A 22,069-nucleotide genomic window follows, 5' to 3' on the forward strand; every position below is an offset into this window, starting at 1 on the left:
TTGTGTGCAACACCTTTTCTGTTTACAACCTTTTGGCAGGAAACTATCTCCATAACTCTTGCTGCAGCATTTTGGATCAGCTGAAGACTTTGAACTGCATTTCAACCAGTAAAGTAATGTTTAAACCAGGGGTGTCAAACGTACGGCCCGCCAAACGATTTGGTCCGGCCCGGTGGCCAAATGCAATATCATTATTCAACGGCTGTATCTCCTTGCTGCATCAACCGATCTGCACCTGATTTCACTGCCGAACGGGTTCGTGTGAATTGCCCGGTGGACGTGCGCGTAAAATGCATGACATTTTCTGCGGTGGCTGGCGGCAGGCGGTGCGCGTACCCCAGCGGTGCTTGGCTGCGAGGGCCGCTCATCGCCGCTTGCGGCTTTAATTATTATTATTATTTATTCTTGGGACTTTTGAAACGGCTTTTTGGAGGCCTAAACATGCATGAAAACTCACCAAACTTTGCCCAAAATTGTCCCCCGTGAGAAATCGCATGATTTTAGTGTAATTGAAAGCGGGCGTGGCAAACCCGCTCAACAGCGCCAACTAGAGTGAGTTGGGCCAAACCGTAACACGTAGAAAGCTGAAATTTTTTACCTAGGTAGCTTTCTTAAAGTTATGAAAAAAAGTCTATTGTGGGTATGCTCTAAAACCCACAGGAAGCCTGCCATTTTGGGTCAAAGGGTAAAATATTGACGGTTTTTGCCTCAAACTTTAACAAACTAGTCCTAGGCATTTTAAGCTATCACTTTCAAATTTTTTCAGCGTGGAGATGAGACCTTGAGGGTTAAAAGTTATCAAAGGTTTTATGAAATATGCATATTTGCCTGAGCTGTCACATTGCAAAAATCAGGTTTGTGGAAAACCATTAAAAACGCATTAAATCAGTAAGCCCCAAGCCATGCTTTGTCTGAGAATTATGAAACTTGGTAAGCAGATGTAACTTCTCAGTCCCTACAAAAAAGTCTCTTGGACCAATTGTGTAAACCCTAAAGAAAGCCAATTCATTTTCATCAAAGATGTCATTTTGTCATAAAAACGGGTATTATTTTTGACCACAAGATGGCAGCATAATACTTTGAACCTCTGATTTACCCATGTCTATTCTTAATCACTCTTACTTTTATTTATCGACTCTTTAGCTTTCTTATCAGCCATTTAATTACCTTTCATTCCTATATGTGCAGGAACCCAAAGAAACACAGCTGATAACCCCATCATCTGAATATGATATAATATTTGTTGAATTACTAATAAGATATCTGGACGGCTTTCTGAATGATTTCTTTTTAAACTGATCAATGATGAACTTGAATCTGAACATATGACAGCTCTTAATGGTCTCACTTCCTCAATCCATTCTACAGCACCTAATAATGCAATCATTTCTGCCGTGTAAACAGATATTCCTTCATTTAATTTCTTCCCTATATGCAGTTTAAACTCTGGAATTATTACACCTACTCCAGTTTGTCCTAATTGATTTTTTTGATTCATCCGTATACATTTTTACATAATTATAAAACTGTTCTATATATTCCTCCACTATTAAAGAATTACATATATACATTTTATCTCTATTTTTCTTTTCCAATATTGTTAAATCTACTATTGATTCAGGTAAGATCCATGGTGGTGTTATTGATAATGGTACTGTTGGACTAATATTTCAATGATTTAATCCTAATTCTCTTGCTTTCTGAATAATTGTCCAACCAAATGACTTATTATGAACCTTCTTTTTCACTGCAGGAATGTAAAAGTCAATTAATTTTCATCAAAGATGTCATTTTGTCATAAAAACAGGTATTATTTTTGACCACAAGATGGCAGCATAATACTTTGAACCTCTGATTTACCCATGTCTATTCTTAATCACTCTTACTTTTATTTATCGACTCTTTAGCTTTCTTATCAGCCATTTAATTACCTTTCACTCCTATATGTGCAGGAACCCAAAGAAACACAGCTGATAACCCCATCATCTGAATATGATATAATATTTGTTGAATTACTAATAAGATATCTGGACGGCTTTCTGAATGATTTCTTTTTAAACTGATCAATGATGAACTTGAATCTGAACATATGACAGCTCTTAATGGTCTCACCTCCTCAATCCATTCTACAGCACCTAATAATGCAATCATTTAGTAAATTAGCCCAATAGTTTAGAGATAACTGAATTCTTCTCAATGTCGGGAAGTCTGAACAACAACTCTTAATGCATCACGTGACTTTTGGCACATATTTACCGCAGCGTGGGTGGGATTGTTTCTTAGTCGAGCAGAGGCTGTTTTGTGTGTGCAGAGACCATTTTGTACTGGAGGAAAACTTATAAATGATATTTTGAGTGCAAGGTTGGCGGACAGTTTGCAAAACAATTTCTTTTGTGTGAAACACATCTTTTTGTGTGCAAAACAAGTTTTATTTGTGTGCAACACCTTTTCTGTTTACAACCTTTTGGCAGGAAACTATCTCCATAACTCTTGCTGCAGCATTTTGGATCAGCTGAAGACTTTGAACTGCATTTCAACCAGTAAAGTAATGTTTAAACCAGGGGTGTCAAACGTACGGCCCGCCAAACGATTTGGTCCGGCCCCGTGGCCAAATGCAATATCATTATTCAACGGCTGTATCTCCTTGCTGCATCAACCGATCTGCACCTGATTTCACTGCCGAACGGGTTCGTGTGAATTGCCCGGTGGACGTGCGCGTAAAATGCGTGACATTTTCTGCGGTGGCTGGCGGCAGGCGGTGCGCGTACCCCAGCGGTGCTTGGCTGCGAGGGCCGCTCATCGCCGCTTGCGGCTTTAATTCTTATAACATTAGCTCAGAGGGGTAACATAGCGACTGTTAACAATAAAACATGACACTTCCTTTTGGCAGGGGGCGTGGCCTAAGCAATGTCATCATTTGACCATTGGATATTGTAGGAGACCCGATGATGATCAACCACTGAAAGTTTGGTGCCTCTGTGTGTTTCTGTGTAGGATATATAACAGTTTTATTTTTGTGGCGAGTAGGTGAATTTTGACCCCTGCTAACGCCCCTTCAACAAGCTCAAAAACTCACCGTTTTGATAACTTTTAATTGGCCATGCCTTATGATCAGACTGACCGAGTTGCAAGCCGCTCGCTCAAAATTTCTAGGAGGAGTTCGATCAAATACCAATGCTGTAAACGTCAAAAATGGGGTCAAAATAACAGACCTACAATCTAAAATGGCCGACTTCCTGTGATATTCACACTATGACATTAATTGTAAATTCTGAGCGTCTTGGTGAGCTCTATCACTGTACCAAATCTCATGTCCCTACGATGAAGTAAGTGAATAGCAAAGGGTCCTTTGAAAATTGCTAGGTGGCGCCGTTGAGGCATTTTTCTTTTGATTTCTGTGACGACCTTAAAATACAAAATTTTTAAACAGTCTTCATGCATCCGCCAAGTTTGGTGAGTTTTTGAATATGATAAAGCCCTCAAAAAGGCCCCTCTTTGGGGTGGCAGATTAATAATAATTAAACACTACAGATACAATAGGCCTTCGCAGCGCTTCGCTGCTCGGGCCTAATAAAACAAAAGCAGCCGCCTCTTCAGAACTTGTTAAAACAGCAATGCTGGTTAGCTAGCTTTTAGCTGCTAGTTAGTTCTGGGATTAATTTCCACTGTTATGCTGATGATACTCAGCTATATTTATCCATAAATCCTGATGAATCCAATCAATTACTTCGACTGCAGCCATGTCTTGATGACATCAAAAGCTGGATGACTTTAAATTTTCTGCATCTAAATTCTGACAAGACCGAAGTTGTAATCTTTGGACCAGAGTCCTCAAAAAATAAACTTCTTAACCAATCACTTAATCTGGGTGCCATTAACTTGGCCTCTGGTAATAAAGTAAAAAATCTTGGTGTTGTTTTTGACCAAGACATGTCATTTAAATCCCATATTAAACAGGTTTCCAGAGTTTCCTTTTTTCACCTCAGGAATATTGCCAAAATTAAAAACATTCTGTCCAGGAGTGATGCTGAAAAACTAGTCCATGCATTTGTTATTTCAAGGCTGGACTATTGTAATTCTTTACTATCAGGAAGTCCACAAAATGCAGTTCAAAGCCTTCAGCTGATCCAAAATACTGCAGCAAGAGTTCTGATGAAAATCAACAAGAGGGATCATATTTCTCCAATTTTAGCTTCCCTTCACTGGCTTCCTATAAAAATCAAGAATAGAATTTAAAATTCTTCTTCTAACCTATAAAGCCCTTAATAATCAAGCTCCATCATATATCAGAGCTCTGATTACACCGTATGTTCCTAACAGAGCACTTCGCTCTCAGACTGCAGGTCTGCTGGTGGTTCCTAGAGCCTCTAAAAGTAGAATGGGAGGCAGATCCTTTAGCTATCAGGCTCCTCTCCTGTGGAACCAACTCCCAGTTTTGGTCCGTGAGGCAGACACCCTGTCTACTTTTAAGACTAATCTTAAAACTTTCCTTTTTGACAAAGCTTATAACTAGAGTGGCTCATGTTACTCTGAGCTACCTTTATAGTTTTACTGCTATATCAAAAAAGTGAACTAGGTGGGTTGTGCAATTTATATAAATTTTATGTTGTCAGTTTACTAAAAAATACATGTCTTTTATAAGTTAACATATATTTTTCTAATAAAGTCTACATAATTGTGTAATTTGTTCTGTGTACACAATAATTCTACATTGGTTAAACAATAATAATTTAATTTAAATGAATTATGGATGAAATACTTCGTACATCCAGAAGGTGGCAGCGGTAATGCACCATTTCGTTGCGTCCCAACCGCCAAAAAAATCCAAGAAGAAGAAGAAAATGAAGACGAAGAAGGAGGAGTTTGAATTGCTCCACCTGTGCAAATTCAGTTGCTTTTTCGTTTGGTGGTGAAGTTACCAACGTCGAGAGAGGTAGGTAATGGTTCATCCATACCTATTATTCTACTAGCAAATTATTGGGAATATTTTTTTTTATTGGGATTTAATTAATGGGAACTAAATCCCAATAAAAAAATATTGTTTTTTGATACAATTGTTTTATATTTCTGAAGTGCTTGTGTTTTAGAGATCAGTGGGTATGTATTTGCTACAATATACAGCATACGTTATACTATAGTGTGCAATATTATATCCGATAATGTTGTATGTCGTACCTGTCAGGGTTCTCTGTGTTTTGGCTGCTCTAACTCTACTCCTCAGGTGTGTCTAGTTGGCTGAGGAGGCGTGGTCCACACCTGCAGCTCGTTGCAGGCGGCTTCCTCTGGCGTCTTAAGCAGAGCGCTGACAGATGGAAGACGCCGGAGCCTTAACCAGTCGTGGTACGACGTGGCCTCAGTCCCAACTCTCGGAGACCAGCTTGTGAGTTTTTTGTTACTCTTCATTTTTGGATTAATTTTTGAACCTCTCTGTTGCTTCAGATTTTGGTGCTTGGATGCACTCACCTGTCTTGACGTCTCGTCCGAAGAAACAGACCAGCGGAACCTGCCTGCTCAGATTTTGCTCTGGCGCTCCCCTCATACTTCCTGGAAGTTACCCAGCAAGGCCTGAGATCCCCTCTCCCGGGTTCTGTTGGTTCTGTGTTCACTCTGGTCAATCCATCTGTCAACCGTTGCCGATGAGGCTCGCTCAGGATTCCTCGCCAGCTACATCAGCCGCCCCCAGCCACTAGCCGCCTATCTCCAGCAGAGTAGTATCATAGAGTTCTCCTGACGCTACTCCTTCCCGGTTAGGTCCGCCCAGCCTAATGGTAAGCAGCGCTACTTCTAGCAATTCTCCGGGTTCTTCCTTCAGAGTACTCACTCACTCTCTCTTGCAGACTTTCCAGCCGTGACGTTCTGACCCAGCCGATTCACCTGTAGTTCCGTCCATAGACCTGCCTGTTTTCCAAATAAAATATCTTAAAACTGTGCATTGCCTCCCGTTCGTATCTGCATGTGGACTCGTCACCTGAAAACCATGACAGTACCAACAATAATAATACGTTTGAAACAAACATGAAGGCCGTTGTGGCCGGCTAGGAAGCGGGTGTTAGTGGCGGCTGCTAACCGCGCACAAAAGTCAGCATCAGCTAGTTTGTAAACTAGTATGTGTTAGCTTGTTATCAGCTGAGGCCTTAGTTGTCAGTGACGGTCGGTTATCAGTCTGCGGCTCCAGTGCATTAAGGCCAAGATAATCTCGCGCGTTGGGTTGCTGCGCCGGTCTGCTTGAACCGTGTGCATAGGAGTGCTTTAGATGTTTATAGTTGACACGTGTGTAGAGGGGGTAAATAAGTTGTAATTGAATGGAAACAAGAGGCATGGAAATAGGCTCCCCCAACATTATTATTTTTTATATTTATCTCTAAATTTTCGGGTTAATAAGTTATTTGCGTTATACTGGTTACTGAGTGCAATTACACATGCAACCACTTGGGAGCGCTGGTCACCCTGGTAAAATAGAAAGGAACGAGCACACAGAAGATTAAATCTTCCGGTTGGTGCTAAAAGAAGCTCGACTGTGTCTCGTCTGTTCTATACTCCAGGTCAGTATTAATGCATTTAGAAGCGGTATTTAAGTTATCAGTAAGAGTTGATGAAGTTATGAAACCGAGGGTCGAGTAAGACGTTACAGTATTCAGTTTGTGAAGAGTATGCAGTTGAAACGGGACATGTCAATGAAAAGCTAACTAATGCTAATGCTAGCGAATTTTCTGCTTGTGTGAAGCGCGGCAGAGACGGTGTTAAAGTGACTACACCATTTTTGGTTTTGGAGTGAAACTATGTGAGATGATTATTCCGTTTACTGTAAACTGTTAAAAGCCAAAATCTGTTTATATTAAAGTACCTGTTTGTGCACAGAAAGGGAGGTTAAATTCATATTTGTTTGTTACTTTGCTGATATATAACACAAATGGTCTGAGGGAATGAGACAAGGTGTTCAAGTTAAACCAATGATTAAGGAGATACATTATTTAAAAGGAATTAAAATCTCTGAATATCGTGTCATCATTTCAACATTCATAATGTTAAAAGAGAATGTGTTTAAAATAATTCTTGTTTGGTTTGGATAAATGCCATGGTAAAATGTGATACTTGAAGTACTTAAGAGCAGAGGTGCTGTGTAATCGAAGTATGTTATAAATTACATAATTGAGAGTGCCTCTTTTTCCCCTTGCAGAATTTCTAAAAGGGTGTCTTGAAGATGACAGTTGGCATTGTTATCTGAGGTCAAGAAGAGACATAACGATAAAGTGGTAAAAGAAAAGATGGCCAAGACGTTCGTATACAGGAGACAGGAGGTTGTCAAAGACAAGCCCATGGTTGCGGAATTCAAGATCAGATGGCCAGGATTGTTCACTGTGGCAGAGGTAGGAAATGCTTCTTTATTATTTGTTTAGCAGTTCTGCAGTTTTGGATAGTGACAGTGTATAGACTGAAAAGGCCAGGGGGGGAGCAGGGATGACGTGCATCAAAGGGCCTGAGGTCAGATTTGAACCCCTGATACAGTAAGTATATTTTGCCGCTGATAGAATGTAACATGGGAATGTTAATTATTTTGTGTCAAATGTAACCATGCCACAGGAAATACTGTTTAGAGTGCAGCCTGTTTTTTTTTTTTTTTTTACATTCTGTTTAAATGTTTTAATAGGTGCTGATGTGTTGTTTGTTGACATTATGTTTTCAGGTGGAAGCAGAATTTGTGAGGATCACTACTGGTCCCCTTGTTCCATGCACAGCTTGACCAACACACTGCCCAGCTCATTGGTGTTTAATAAAAAGGGAGGCTCTACAGGGACTAAAATCAGAAGAACTCTGGTCCCAATCACACAGGTATGTTTTGTTAACAGTAGAGAACATTGTGTAATTTTAAGTTGATTTGATTTTCAGAGAAAAGTTAAGTAAAAAATGTTAAGCGCAACACTATATATTTTTTTTAAAGAAAACTGCTAAAGAGAAGGGGGTGCATCCTCAGGGCACTTTGTATCTATCTAAATGAAGAACCGAACATCCTTTTCAAAGAATACCAGGTTGGTAATTTAAAAAAAAATAGTTTTTATCTTTTAATCAATCAAATCTTTAATAACCTTTTTAAATTTGAACAGCTGCACTTGGTTGTATGTCTTACATGTTTTCCCTCTTATCCATGGAGCGTCTACTTATTTTTACTCCAATAGCTCTTTTTGAAGTACATGTGTAAAAGTTTGAGAATCTATAAAAGTAACATTTTTGTTGTTTGCATTGATTTGTATCTGTGTACATACACAACTACAAATTCTACTGTTACAGCTGCTGAAACCTTTTTCACCAATGATACCTTTATAGCTGCACTATTTTTATTTAAGGGAAACCTGAAAGGCAAAAGTAAATCTTTGGACATCTACAAAATTTGTGATTGGTTGTCTTCTTCTCCATTATGTAAAGGATGGTGATGGTACTGCTGAACAGAGGGAGCTTGGGCTACTTACTCTTGTCATCTACAGCAACAAAGTCAGGGGAGGTGATGCCACCACTCCTCAAGCTGATGTTGGACTAGTGGTCGAGGGTGTTGAAGTTCTACATGACCTGGGGGACGTCGCTTCTGCATGTGCACTCTTAATGGGTGTAATATACGCACTGAACCTCAGTTATCCTAAAGGACTGAAAGCCTTCTTTGAAGTTCTACAGACGTTCTTCCTTTAACTGGATACTAGCACCCTCTCGACAAAGGTAGAGATACTCATGAACAAAATGTATGAATAAACCCAACCATTGACTGGGATGCCGAATGTGAACAAAAATGATTCTGTAAGAAAACAGAGCAGGAAAAAGAAATCATTTCAGAGACATAAACATTTGGAAACGTTTTGGAATACCACCATAAGTGAGTGTAATGTAAACATCTCAGGTTTTTCCCTTTCATATTACAAAAATAAGTTGACAGTATGTGTATTGTTATGGTTTGACTTTTATGCTATTACAAAAATACTGAGAACTCCAAACCTACTGTATTGTTATGCAATAATATTTGTGAATCAGGCATATTTTGTTTTTATCCTGCAAGGGGCTTAATGAAAATTTTCTTTGTTGGGCAATAATGCTGCAACACAATTTGAGATGTTTGTATTTCAGAGTATTCCCTCCTTAATATTAGAAATTTAAGTTGATAGCAGCACATGCAGGTTAGGCTGTTAGAAAACAACTGCAAGCCTGTAGTATTGGACTGCATAAAGGCAGTTTACAACTGTTGTTGTCTAACCATGCTACACCCTATGTCTGTTAGGGCTATTTGTGGGGTTGTATTTTGGACCCAGTGGCAAAAGAATGTTAAATGAATATTGTTTAATAAAGGAATTACCAAAAATATGTTGGGTGTACTAAATTTGTTTGCGTGGAACCTGTTGACAAACAAGAATTAGGTCACACTTATCAGTATAAAGTAAATTGGATGAAAACCTTTTTTAATAAATTGTAAATAATATTTTACTTGTACTGATTAGATACACGTTTAAAGGACAAATGTAAAATATGTAGCCTGTAAATATATTGATTATGTCCATGTAATGTAACTGAATTAGATTGGATAAACTTAAAGATCTCTTGTTGTTCATAATTATTTGTATCTAGTTGGGTCAATTCACATTGTGTTAACTTAATGCAAGTTAAAAAAGTTAGATGAACTTAACAATTTTGCTTTTAGCTAACATAAAACACTTATGTGGAACCTGTTGACAAAATTATTTTAATTAAAGTCAATGTTTCAGTTTTTTGAGTGTAGGCTTAGGCTACTGGAGGATATCAGGATCTAATTTTCTCACTCTATAGAGTTCTACTGTTCTTCAATTATGTATTATGTGTTGTCATTTCTGCTTTAACTTTCTGTTCTCTCTCTTTTATCTTCATAGTAGGTACACCTGGTCTGGCGTTCTGTTAACTGTGACATCATCCAGAGAAGACGGCTCACCCGCTACTACCATCTAATGTAGAACAGATTACTGGATCAATGTGTGCTTCTGTGCTTTTTTGTCTGTCTTTTTGTGTCTCTGCTCTGTCTTCTGTAACCCCCAGTCGGTCGAGGCAGATGACCGTTCATACTGAGCCCGGTTCTGCCGGAGGTTTTTTCTTCCCGTTAATGGGGAGTTTTTCTTCCCGCTGTCGCTTCATGCTTGCTCAGTATGAGGGATTGCTGCAAAGCCATGGACAATACAGACGACTCTTCCTGTGGCTCCACGCTTCTCCAGGAGTGAATGCTGCTTGTCGGGACTTTGATGCAATCAACTGGTTTCCTTATATAGGACATTTTTGACCAATCTGTACAATCTGACCCAATCTGTATAATATGATTGAACTTGACTTTGTAAAGTGCCTTAAGATGACATGTTTCATGATTTGGCGCTATATAAATAAAACTGAATTGAATTGAATTGAACATTTCCAGAATAGTCACAGTTTGCAGAACTACTTTAGTTCTAGAGTAATACGGTCAGATTAGATATTTGTAATTATTTTTATTCTTTGCAAGAATAAAGTCAGTAAAATGAAGCCAAAGGGATAAGAAAATAAACTCGTAATATTACAAAAATAAAAATATTACCACTATAAAGTGTATTCTGAGATTGAAGTCCCTCAGATACTGTTTAAGTGTCTGAGTCTAACAGCAGATTTGCCACATTCAACATGGCGGACGCTCTGACTCATCCGCAGCATAAGCAGAACCCGCCCAACGAGGCATCTACGTATATGGTAAATGGTAAATGGACTGAACTTATATAGCGCTTTTCCAGTCATGCTGACCACCCAAAGCGCTGTACACTATAGCCACATTCACCCAGTCGCTCTCACTAACGCTCACACATTTATACACTGAGACGCAGCTCGGTAGGCAACTTGGGGTTAAGTGCCTTGCCCAAGGGTACATCGACATCTGGCAAGGGGAAGCTGGAATCGAATTCACAACCTTCTGGTTGCCAGACGACTACTCAACCCATCAAGGTCACAGTCATATAATGTCTATGACCACGGCCACCAGAGCATGCCCACCGCAGCACACCCAAAGCAACACCACTGGTTCTCTGTCGTTAAACAAAACAGCATGAAACACAGCTACAAACTCTCCTATTGATTTTAATTGGCACATTTTGTTACGGGTGGAAGGACATCAAATGTAGTGGTTCGCGTTTTGAAGGCTGGCAGCTGATAAAAGTCTCTGGCTCCGAGGGAAGGGAGAGGAGCAGTCAGGGTGGTGAAGCACAGAAACACAGCACATGTTATTCAGAAACAATTCGGAATGAATTAAAAATAGTGAATTAAAAAAAAAAATAAAAAAAAAATAAAAATATATATATATATATATATATATATATATATAAACTAAGTGGTGTTTTAGACTGCATCTGGTGAGCGGATCTGTTTTCTGATCCAACGTGCAGCCATGACTGATTCTGGATGATGGCTTTATCTGGCAGCCGCCCTCCCCCCTTGCTTCTTGATACGCAATACTGGACTGTACCGGCTTACTTTGACCACTAGTTAAGACCAAAATTATTTATGACTGATCACTTTTCCTGCTCCTCTGTTAACTGAAGCAGCAGCAGGAATTACTGATGGCCACAAGCTACGCAAGAAGCCGAAACAGCTTTTCAGGTCCATCCTTCAGGAAACGCTTCGGTAAGCAGGAAATACTCAACTAAGGAGGAAATCTGAATCAGCACAAAGCCCTTAGTGGTTGGGCAAACCCCATAACCATTAAATGACAAAAGAAATATTTCAAAACATAATAACAGCAGCATGTATAGTACAACTGACAGATATATGCAATTAAACTCACATAATAAGAGTCAGAAGTTCAGAAAATTATAAAAGTCACAGTATTTATTTCCAAGAAGGCCACCTTTTGCCACATCGTTGGATCAATGTTTTTACATACCATATCATTTGTGAGTTAGTTAATCACAGAAAAGGAACATGTTCCTGACACACATACCAGCTTTTTGTGTTTAAGAGGTGCAGAAAGATCATTTAACCCTTTAGCTGCTCCATATTATTAAAATTACAAGCAAACTAATGTGTCACTTTAGTGTGTTCTTCAATTGTCTTTTAAGTATATCAGTTTTGTGAGGCATTTAGCATATGTCTTTTTTATTATAGTTTATGTCCATCTATGTTGCAACTACTGATTGATAGGTGGGACAGACTCTTGAAAGGTCACTAGCTCACGAGGGCCTAGGTTCTGCGCCCCCAGAATAATCACCAACAAGTATGCAGCCCCACTCACACCAGGGGGCACAGTAGACACATTGTTAACCGAATAATGCATGTCTTTGGACTGTGAGCGGAGGCCAAAGTATACCTCATAAAACCCATGCATGCTCTTGCAAGCATGTAATCTCCACACAGAAAAGCTTAACTAAGGTCGGAAACGGTATCCATTGATTTATTAGGCAATTGCGCTACATACTGCCTTTAACAATTAACATTATGATTTAAATTTTTTATCAGCGATTTTGTTAATGTCCCCCTATTGTTTATTCCGTTTTCTAAACCTGCAGGTTTAAACCACTGTACTGTGTTGAGTTTGCAAGTACTGATTATTACTATTTAGTATACATGGCTCTTAATATGAGAAATATTGAATATGACAGAATACCAGTGGAAACATTGAAATATGTGATAATTTCTAATGATTCCATGCAACCCATCATCTACAGCTTCATTTTATAAAATAAACAGAACAGGAAAAAACTATTCAATCTATTTATATACACAGTAAAATATCTTAATTGTACTTTCAACTTTACACTATACACAGTATGTAATTCAGTAAGCCAGCACAGTAATAACTGAGTTTAGTTTTTCTGTTTCAGTTTGTACCTGAAGTCCACATCATAGGTTGGTTGGAGAATTCCCAGACCTGCACGAGATTGGTCTAGAGGAGGAATTCTGATTGCAGGGTCTAATAATTCCATGTCAAAGTAGGACAGCATCAGAGTCAGAAACTGCTTGATCTCATACACAGCAAAAAATCGTCCAGGGCATTTTGTGACCCCTGACCCAAAGGGCATGTAAAAGTAACGCAGCCTCCGACCATTACGATAAAAAGCATTTTTCTCCTGACCTCTTTCATCCAGAAAGCGGTCAAACTTATACTCCTGCAAGAGAGAAGACAAGGATAAATTAAGAGGAACAGAAATTAATCATTACACTATGAAGATGATTGTTTTTTATAGAATGTCATGATAATGTGGGGTCTTACATAGGGATCCTCATAGATTTCCGGATCATAGTGCACCATGGGTGGATACAGGGCTATGACATCATCTTTCCTAATACGGTAAGCTTCTTGGTTGTCAAGGTGGAGCAGAAAGTCCTCTTTGGCAACCCGAATATTCAAAGAGGCACTAGAAAGCCGCATTGCTTCTTTCATGATGCTGTCTATAATTAAGAGTCGAATAACTCTTTAGCAATTTTTCAAATACAAACTTTCTTAACTGAATGTAGAAGTAAAACATCTTAGACTTTAATTTCATGTGTTATAGTTCACACTCATTTTATAGAACTTGTAGTCTTACCCAAAACAGGCATATTATCCAGCTGGTGTCTAGTCAGATTTAGCATGGGCCCATTGGGGTCCACTATCAAACCCGAATCCCTCAGAACTTTCTGCACTTCTTTCTGAGCTGCTTTCATAGCATCTGGACTCCTGGACACAGGTAGGGAATTATTTTAGTTCAGCTACCATACTTAATGTTTCCATGAGAAAATACTTATTTTTTAAATATCTAAAAGATTGTATAACATGTGTTATATGACTACTTCTGGCTTCCAGCATTCTTGCCCATTCCACTGGGTGATATAAAAACATTTCTGCCTAAAGAAGTGTACCATTAATCTGTCCTTCAATTGTCTTTTTAATAATCTTTTATGTGGACTACAATATGTATGAAATTATAAATTCACACAGTATCCAAGCTAATCAACAATATTCTACATATAGATTTTCTCACAAATTATGCATTTACATGATGTGTATTATTATATTACTGACTACAGTTAATACATTTTTAAATGATTTCTTTGCAATTGCATTAAAAAACCAATGGATCTGGTCAGTTGGTCGCTCAACGCTATTGATAACACTTTCTCAATGAGAAGGTCAGGCACAGGGGGGCTAGGCTGTCTAGAAGGGACACCAGATACACTCTGGATTCCGGGGGAAGATGGAAGATGGTGTGCCTGTCTATTCGTTCATCGTGGACGTGGTAGATGTCTACGTTATTGGAGTTATGATAAGAGGATTTATGCTTATTGGAGCTGGCAGTTACCTGATATATCAGCAAATACAGAAGGTCTTGGCGGCAGTTTTGGCCTTGGTAAGGATGCCGGTAGAGTGTGAAGAATTAAACCCAACTGTGATCACCCAGACTTAAATGCTTTCTGAGCAAAATCGCAAGCTGGATGCAATCCTTTGACAGCATCGCATGGCAGCAGTGGTCTGAACTCAATGGTGAAATGTAAAAGACCTTGGGGAAGCACTAGCTCGATTTACAGTGGAAAGACCAACAAATTTGGCTGTGTGGGACTGCCACGAAGACGGAGCAACACAGGCTTGAAGTATGATAGAAATTTGACAGTCAGCCTGAGACAAAACAATGTCGTTGTTATAGAATTCCGCTGCCCGATGCTGGCCTTGGAGGCTTATTTATCTGAAACTCTCCCAGATGTTATGGAAACAACACGCCTGCACTTATTCATGACACCTGTGTCTGAAGCAGCACTCTACTGAACTGCTGATAACATACCATCTAGAACTATGGCTGGAGGGGGGCTACTGGGCAATCATAGACCTACACTGACGCACACACACGCGCATGGTGACAAATACAATTTCCTCTGACTCACTGTCTCTGCTGTGTACGTTATGCTTGGGTGTATGTTGCTTTTTTGTGCTGAGGGGGCAGATCCAGGATTTTTCAAAAGGGGGTGCGCACCTAAGAATCATGTCAAGACAATGTGAGGCTAAACGACCAAATAATGCCATCTTTACTCTTTCACACAACCCTAATTATTCATCTAAGGGTTTTTGAATTGATAATCATTTTAATGGATGAACATAAGTGGAATTAGCATGATTACATTATTGTAATTGAAAAAGGATCTTTAAGCCAAAATTTCTTGGTTTTTACAGCATGCACAAGGTTAAAAAGTGGTTTGAAGAAAAAATTATCCTCATCAACAATTAATCAAACAAACATTTTCTTTATTTCCAGAAATTATATCTATTTAGTAAAATGAAATAAAAAGACCCAAGGACTTAAGAATAGTTTGGTATGGTTCAAGTGATAAAGGATTTTTTAATATACATGTATTTTAACAATATATTTAATCCAGATAAACTACATTTGTCACGTTCTGTTCTGGTCTATGTTTATTGTTTTGGTTAAGTAGCTCATTTCTGCCTCTGGGTTTATTTCTGTTTTGGATTCCAGTTTAGCCTTTTTACTTTGTTAGTTATTCTGGTCCCTGTATTAGTTCTGATTTTAGTTCTGTGCTTTGTTTATTATTCTTGTGTCCTGTCAGTTCTGTATTGCTCCCACCTCCGGTTAATTAGTTTCAATTCCGCTCACCTGTTTATCCGTCTATTTAAGCCTCACTCTCTCCTCAGTTAGTTGTCGGGTCGTCGTCAATTATACCATGTGTGCATCCCCTGTTTCCTGGTAAGAGCGCCCAGCGTCCTGATTCCATTTTTGTAACATGTTCTGTATTTTTCTGCCCAGTTTCGGTTTACCTGTCAAGTGTCGCCTGGATGTCTGCCTTACCCCTTTTTTTGGATCCTGTCTGTTTGCCCGTTTGATTCCCTCTCCTCACCATCCCTCAAATAAATCACCGTAAAGAGCATTTATTGTGTGTTGGTTGATTTCCGGATTCATCTCCCTCCAAATTTATGACAATATTAAGAAAAAAATTACTTAAAAAGACCCAAAGACTTAGAACAGTTTGATATGGTTCAAGTGATAAAGGAGTTTTGAATATATTTTAACGAGATAAACTATGTTGAGAAAAAAAACTCTAAAGCAAGTTAAACCAATGAACATGTACAGCGAAGTTAAGCCATAAGCCTATAATAGAACAGTAAGACCTGACAAAGAATATTGTTCTCTTCTACAACACCTTCAACTTTATGATGACAATGATAATGGGTTTACAAATATCCACCCTCTAGGATGCTTCTGGGCAAATATGTCAATGATATTGTTGATGTCTAAATGAATGTCGTTGTGGACATACATAAGTAGCAAAGCCACAAACCTTTGTTGTCCCATAGTCGACCTTAGCAAAGTTTTCACTGCTTTAAGGCCCGAGTTAGCACGTTCCACAGAAGCACTGGTAAAAGGTATAACTGACAGAAGGTGAAGAATCATATAAATGTTTGGGTAGCACTTCATATTTGTTATCCTTAGAATTTCAGGGAGAGAGCTGGGTTTTTCCACTGATGATGACCACTTTGTGTGCCACAACTTCATTTCCTGCTTGAATGTTGATCCTGATGGTAGATCATCTTTATATGATGTAAAGATCTCTTTCTCACTCGCATCGTTCATCATATGCAAGATGCTTGGAAATAGTTTTAATCACGTCACGTTGTAATAACGCGAGATCTGAGCTGTGAGCAATTCAAATTCATGCTTGGACAGACCCGACTGCAGAAACAAATTACAGGGGGGGCATTACATTTTTCAGGGGGGCACGCTTTAAAAAAAAAAGCATTTTACATGCTTCAGGCTTAAAAGTGGCTCTATGACAACTCCTACAGTGCTAAGAAACAAACTCTCAATAAAATCCCAAAATCTAAAAAAATCTAACAAAAAGAAATAGTGTATTCAGTGTTACCAAATTAGGCAGGTTTCCACCCAATTAGGCTTCTTTTGAACACAATGAGCTGGAACTAAAATAGCTTATGGGCAGGTTGTAAAAAAGTGGGAAGCTTTTCACATTTGTTGGGCTTTTAGAAAGAATTACTAACAAAATATATATCAAAATAGTCGTCTATGTCTGGAAGAAAACTAAAACCCTTTTAATAAAATGCCATCTCATTGTACTCATTTTACTGGTCGATTTATTTTTTTAAATAAATTCGAATCTGACAGCATCAATGTATAATAGGTATAATGAATAATGTTGATACAGCAACCTGTAGAGCTGTGCCTTGACTCAACAGTCAAGCATTAGCATACATAAACATGAGCAATGGTGTCAGGCTGAACACTGACTGAAATAAAAATTCATACTAGAAGAGGTTCTGTAATTAGAGCAGCTAGAAGCACAAGGATCAGAACAAAGTAGAGTTCCCTTCTGCCTGCAACTAACCCAAGTTTCTTCAGTTTGGCAGTTTTCCTGCTTGGTTCTGCTCCTGGTGCTCCTAGCTGTCTAGCTAACCCTCCTAGCGTCAATGTTTACTCCAGTGTTGACTTCAATGCTGACGTTTCAAACCGAAATTAATAGCGCTGCTTCCAGCTCGCTCTCCTTTGCTTCATTGTCACTTCTTGTAATTATTTGGTAATCAGACCGAATATCAATACCGCACTACCGACACCGACGGTGACTACAGCCAAGCCGTGCCGGCTTCTCTCTGAAGGCTATTTGTATGACCAAGCGACCCGCCCCTCTCCAGCTGTAATTGGCTAGTATGTTGTCTTCAGTCATTGATTTGATTGGTTGAATTGTTTGATTGACACATCAAAGATAGTACTAAAAGAACGATGGCCACTCCGAGGTTAAAAAAGAAAAAAAAAAAGTACAGCTTCCGCCCAATGCCCGACCGCTCTAAAAAAATGATTTTGGTCTCCAAAAGGGGGTGCGCATGCCCCCCGTGCCCCCGCATGTATCCGCCACTGTGCATTCTCCTACTGTCCCCTTTAAGAGACAGTGCAAGAAATGCACTCCCTTTTCTCCATCAACCATCTCATTGTATTCCTTTTCTATACTCTGTAAAAGGCAGTGCCTTGGAAAAGGCAGCAATTGATTTATTGTCCCCCACGGGGACAATAAATCAATTCAATTCAAGGTCAACTTGGTGGCATTGTTAGCAAAATGTGATTACATTATTTGTTCAAACAACAATATATTATTTGCAGGTTCTTATGTCATTGGTTTTATTACAATTAAAATGGCTAAAATACTAAACATTTTGGCTGGTTTTATATTATCAGCCAATATAACATTGTTGTTTGCTAGATGAATGCTTAACATTTAATCATATAGATGAATTATTGCGGGGACTGAACCTGGCTTTCTAACTCTTTAATCATTGTAGGCTCACTAATTCAGTTCCAAATCAACTGTGTTATCTGCATTACAACAAAGCATAATGACCACTTCATTCATCCATTAATTTTTATCATCATCAGCAATCTTCCTACCTGATCATATAAAATAGACTCCAGAACGTAGCAGGCAGTGTGTTAGCTTGTGAAGCCCAGAGTAGAGCAACATGAGTTCTAGCTTTGCTCAAGTCATTGAACGTAGATAGTGAATCATTCAGTATCATCCTCATAGAGATCAGATCAGACATATTGTGCCTCTTGGACAAGTTTTCAGCATGCATAGTCTTTGCTAAGTTCTGCAGAAGAAAAAACATATGAAAGTTAAATTGAACTGGATGTAAAAGTGATTAGGACTTATTGTTTTGGTGTGACGAAGTGACTTTGAATACAGGGCACTAACCTCTCTGGCACTGTAGGCACTCTTGAAGACATGGATGGGTAAGCCAGCCACAAGAGCTGGGAAAATCTTGTCAAACTCCTTAAAATTCTCCAAAGTGTTAAGGACCAAGGCTTTTTGTGCTTCCTGCCTGGTGTGGCACTTGTCTTCTCCAAGCTCTTTACCAAACAGAGTCAGGTAGCCAGCTTCAAACATTACCTAGTTAACACCAAATAAAAAGAACAGCCAGCGCAGTTTAATATGCTTTCCGTTTTAGCACTAATTCTTTAAAAACAGCCTGTCCAACCTCTGGAAAAAGCTAGTGAATGATGGAATCAGTGAAATACATGTTCTCACACTGTACTTTTGATATCCACCTTGTAGCAAAAGGCAAATATGCCATCCACCTCCCAATAGTCCTCACTGGGACTAAGGGTGTCTGAGTTTAGCATGACATCTTGCAAGTGGCCCATCATAGTTTCTATCAGGGAGGGAAGAGCTTCCCCCTGAAGGGTCCTCAGAAAGGTTTGATGGAGGTTTTCTGTGGTGTGACCATGACGAGGGTCAAAGCTGTCATGACCAAATGCCTAGAGATGGAAGATCATGGAGGATTATTGGAGTCATTCTTGGTTTACACATTTTCTTCTCAACATAATAGTAATAACTATTTTCCACCTTAACAGATGTAGCAAAATGAAATTTTGTCCAATCGAGGTGTCTCCCCTGTCTGATGACTGAATGGTAGGAAAAGGGGTCACAAAGGAAGTGGATGTACTGGCCTGCTATCTTGCAGGTGAAAATATGACCATACTTCTTTTGGCGGCTGCGAAGGAATTGAAGAGGGTTTGCACCAAATTGCAAAGCACAGCCCAGGTAGGGAATTAAACCATTTTCAAGGACAGGCTCACCAGCTTGCCTGCAGAAATCACCAAGATAGGGATAGTGTTTGTTACATGTGAATATATTTTTTCTTTGTTTTAAAAATGCAGTTTACAATTCAAATAGAAAACACATTGACTTGACTTGCAAAACACTTAAATACAAAACTGTACTGCTTATAACAATGTCCACGTTTATTGTGGTAAATCGTATTGTTCTTTAATGATTCTGATAGAAAACTACTGATTCCCACTCACACCAGAAGCTACAGTGTGATAATTATGGTAAACATTTGGTAAATAAAACAACACTGACATTTATCGTAAAATCCTAGATCTTTTGTGACATTTAGATATTAATATGTGTAAAATATTTCAGTTGAACAATTACACCTTAATTGCAAAAAAAAAAAAAAAATATTTGCTGCATGTTTTTACTGCTCAAGAAGTCTGATAACCCGAGTGTATTTTAGACTTACTGAGCCCTTGTCAATGTGACTGTTGGTGACAAACATCCTCCTAATAACTAGACATTTAACGAAGTTCAAAACATTCCGTTTCTTGCTCAATGGCAGCTGCAATGACACATCACTTCATGACAACTGTCGCTGTGACACCTTTTGTTTTGAAGTAATCCACAGTCCAATCAGCTTGACTTACAAGCCCTACATGTTTACATACATTTACCCTCTTAACTCTAATAATGTAAATATCATCATAATAAGGAGATTGAATTAATAATATTCCTATCAACAGTCTTCCTGTTGACAGGAATATTAGCCTGAGAGAAGAGATGCTATATCTCAGTTCAAGCCTATAATAGTAATAATAGTAACAAATCTTTGTGTTTATTGTTTTTAATAATAAAGATATTCATGTTAGTAGAATTGTTCTAAACACCTATTTTCATAATAATGTTTCTTTTTGGATTAGACCAAAATGTTGGAAACAGTTATGTAGACAAATAAAATCCAAGTACTATAGCTAATATTGCATTCTGTATTTTATTAGTGCAGTCTTACCTGTGTCTTATCCCCAATGCAAGCCACAGAAGGCAACAAAATCCAACCACTACTCCCCAGATCAAAGCAATGCTTATCATCATTGTAAGGTTACAATGGTGACGAAAGACTGGAACAAGATCCAAATCAGAAAGTGATGTTTTTGTCAGCACTGCCTCATAAAGAAAAAATGGATTATCTATTGATTAAAGTTGATCGTCTCCAACAGAAAAATGCTCGTAAAAGATAATCTGATCTAGTGCAGAAATAGTTTGTATGAACTTCTGCTGCCTTTCATAGCAGAAGTGAGTGCATGTGTCAGTTGTGATGAAACAGACATCAAGTGATAGCTTTTATATACCTCCTCCTTATGGGAGGGCCCACTGGAGTGGTGAGCTTTTTTGGCAAAATGTCAAATGTACGTTAAGTGACAGTATGTTGTTTTCATTATTACCTTTCTATCTGTAGTAGTTTTTTGTTTAGTTGATTTTCTTTTTCAAAATTATCTGACATTTTTTTTAATCTTTTAATGGTTTGGGTATTATTATTATTATGCAAACATTTTGGTTTAAAGTAAAAAGTTTAAAGTTGTAAATTTGGCATATTTCACCAGATATATTAAAAAACACATACCGGAGCTTTTATCTCAAGCAAATCTATCTAGGAACTGGAATTCCATGCATAGCGTGTGTAAGAGTGATGGCCTTGACCAGAGTCCATGGACAGCATTACTGAAAGATAGGGCATCAGGGTTAGTAAATATATTCAAGGTCTCACCTGTGTATCTGTTGCATTTGAGCGAGAGCAAGCTGTGCAGTGTAATCTGTCAAAAGGTATTTGGGTGGAAGCAGAAAGCAGTTTGTATAGAAAAACAGCATGTAAAAAAAATCATAAAAATAAAACCTAAAATTCTGTTTGTAAAACATTGAGCCCTAGAACCTAAAACGAACTGTGCCTCTGGTAGGAATAAACCTTCAACTGCAATATGACACCTGTTGAATCTGTTCTAAATTACAGAGTGGAAGGTATAAGCAAAAGACATCTTAAAAATCTCTGAAATCTTTGTCTGTGATAGAATTGATCTATTCAATAATCAATTGGGCACTTTATCATTCCTGTCAGACCTGAGAGCTTGCAGGCACAGATTTACTATGAGTAAAAGGTTAACATCTGCATGAGTGAACTCAGTGAGACTTCAAAAGTTGAAATCAATCTATAATCAAAACAATTTTCTAAGTATTTCATTCTTGGATTAAAATATCCATGGACTCAACATATGGTCATGCTGGGGGTTTACCCAAAAATGAAGAAATCTGGCATTAACATGATGCTGTACAGCCATGCAAATCCTCCAATTTCTAGAGTTTTATCTGTCAGGATATAGTAAAAATGATGGGGTCTCACCAGGTGAGTAAACACAGTGAACAGATTCTGCTGTCATTATTTGTCAAACATGTGAATCCAAAATGAAAATCCTGCATGTGAAAGATATGCCCACTCTATGATGTAACAGTTTGT

The 22,069-nt window shown here is 38.5% G+C and overlaps 1 protein-coding gene and 1 long non-coding RNA gene across 2 annotated transcripts; one reads left to right on the forward strand and one right to left on the reverse strand.

Annotated features, from left to right (window-relative positions):
* The first annotated feature begins 5,747 nt into the window (after window positions 1-5,747).
* Window positions 5,748-8,027, forward strand: LOC118562009. The gene is made up of 4 exons (XR_004930432.1): window positions 5,748-5,884; window positions 7,178-7,367; window positions 7,685-7,830; window positions 7,940-8,027. It is a non-coding gene; the product is annotated as an uncharacterized LOC118562009 (long non-coding RNA).
* A 3,793-nt stretch (window positions 8,028-11,820) lies between these two features.
* LOC105922459 (cytochrome P450 7A1) lies at window positions 11,821-21,009 on the reverse strand. Its single transcript, XM_012858352.3, has 8 exons — window positions 20,573-21,009; window positions 19,348-19,588; window positions 19,050-19,259; window positions 18,697-18,891; window positions 18,393-18,592; window positions 13,545-13,675; window positions 13,229-13,407; window positions 11,821-13,124 (listed from the first exon to the last, which is right to left on the reverse strand). Exons 1-8 carry the CDS (start codon window positions 20,653-20,655, stop codon window positions 12,822-12,824), a joined length of 1,542 nt encoding a protein of 513 aa, XP_012713806.1. The 5' UTR covers window positions 20,656-21,009; the 3' UTR covers window positions 11,821-12,821.
* Window positions 21,010-22,069: the final 1,060 nt, after the last annotated feature.

This window comes from Fundulus heteroclitus, unplaced genomic scaffold (assembly GCF_011125445.2).
Source record: "Fundulus heteroclitus isolate FHET01 unplaced genomic scaffold, MU-UCD_Fhet_4.1 scaffold_79, whole genome shotgun sequence".
Classification (NCBI taxonomy): Eukaryota; Metazoa; Chordata; class Actinopteri; order Cyprinodontiformes; family Fundulidae; genus Fundulus; species Fundulus heteroclitus.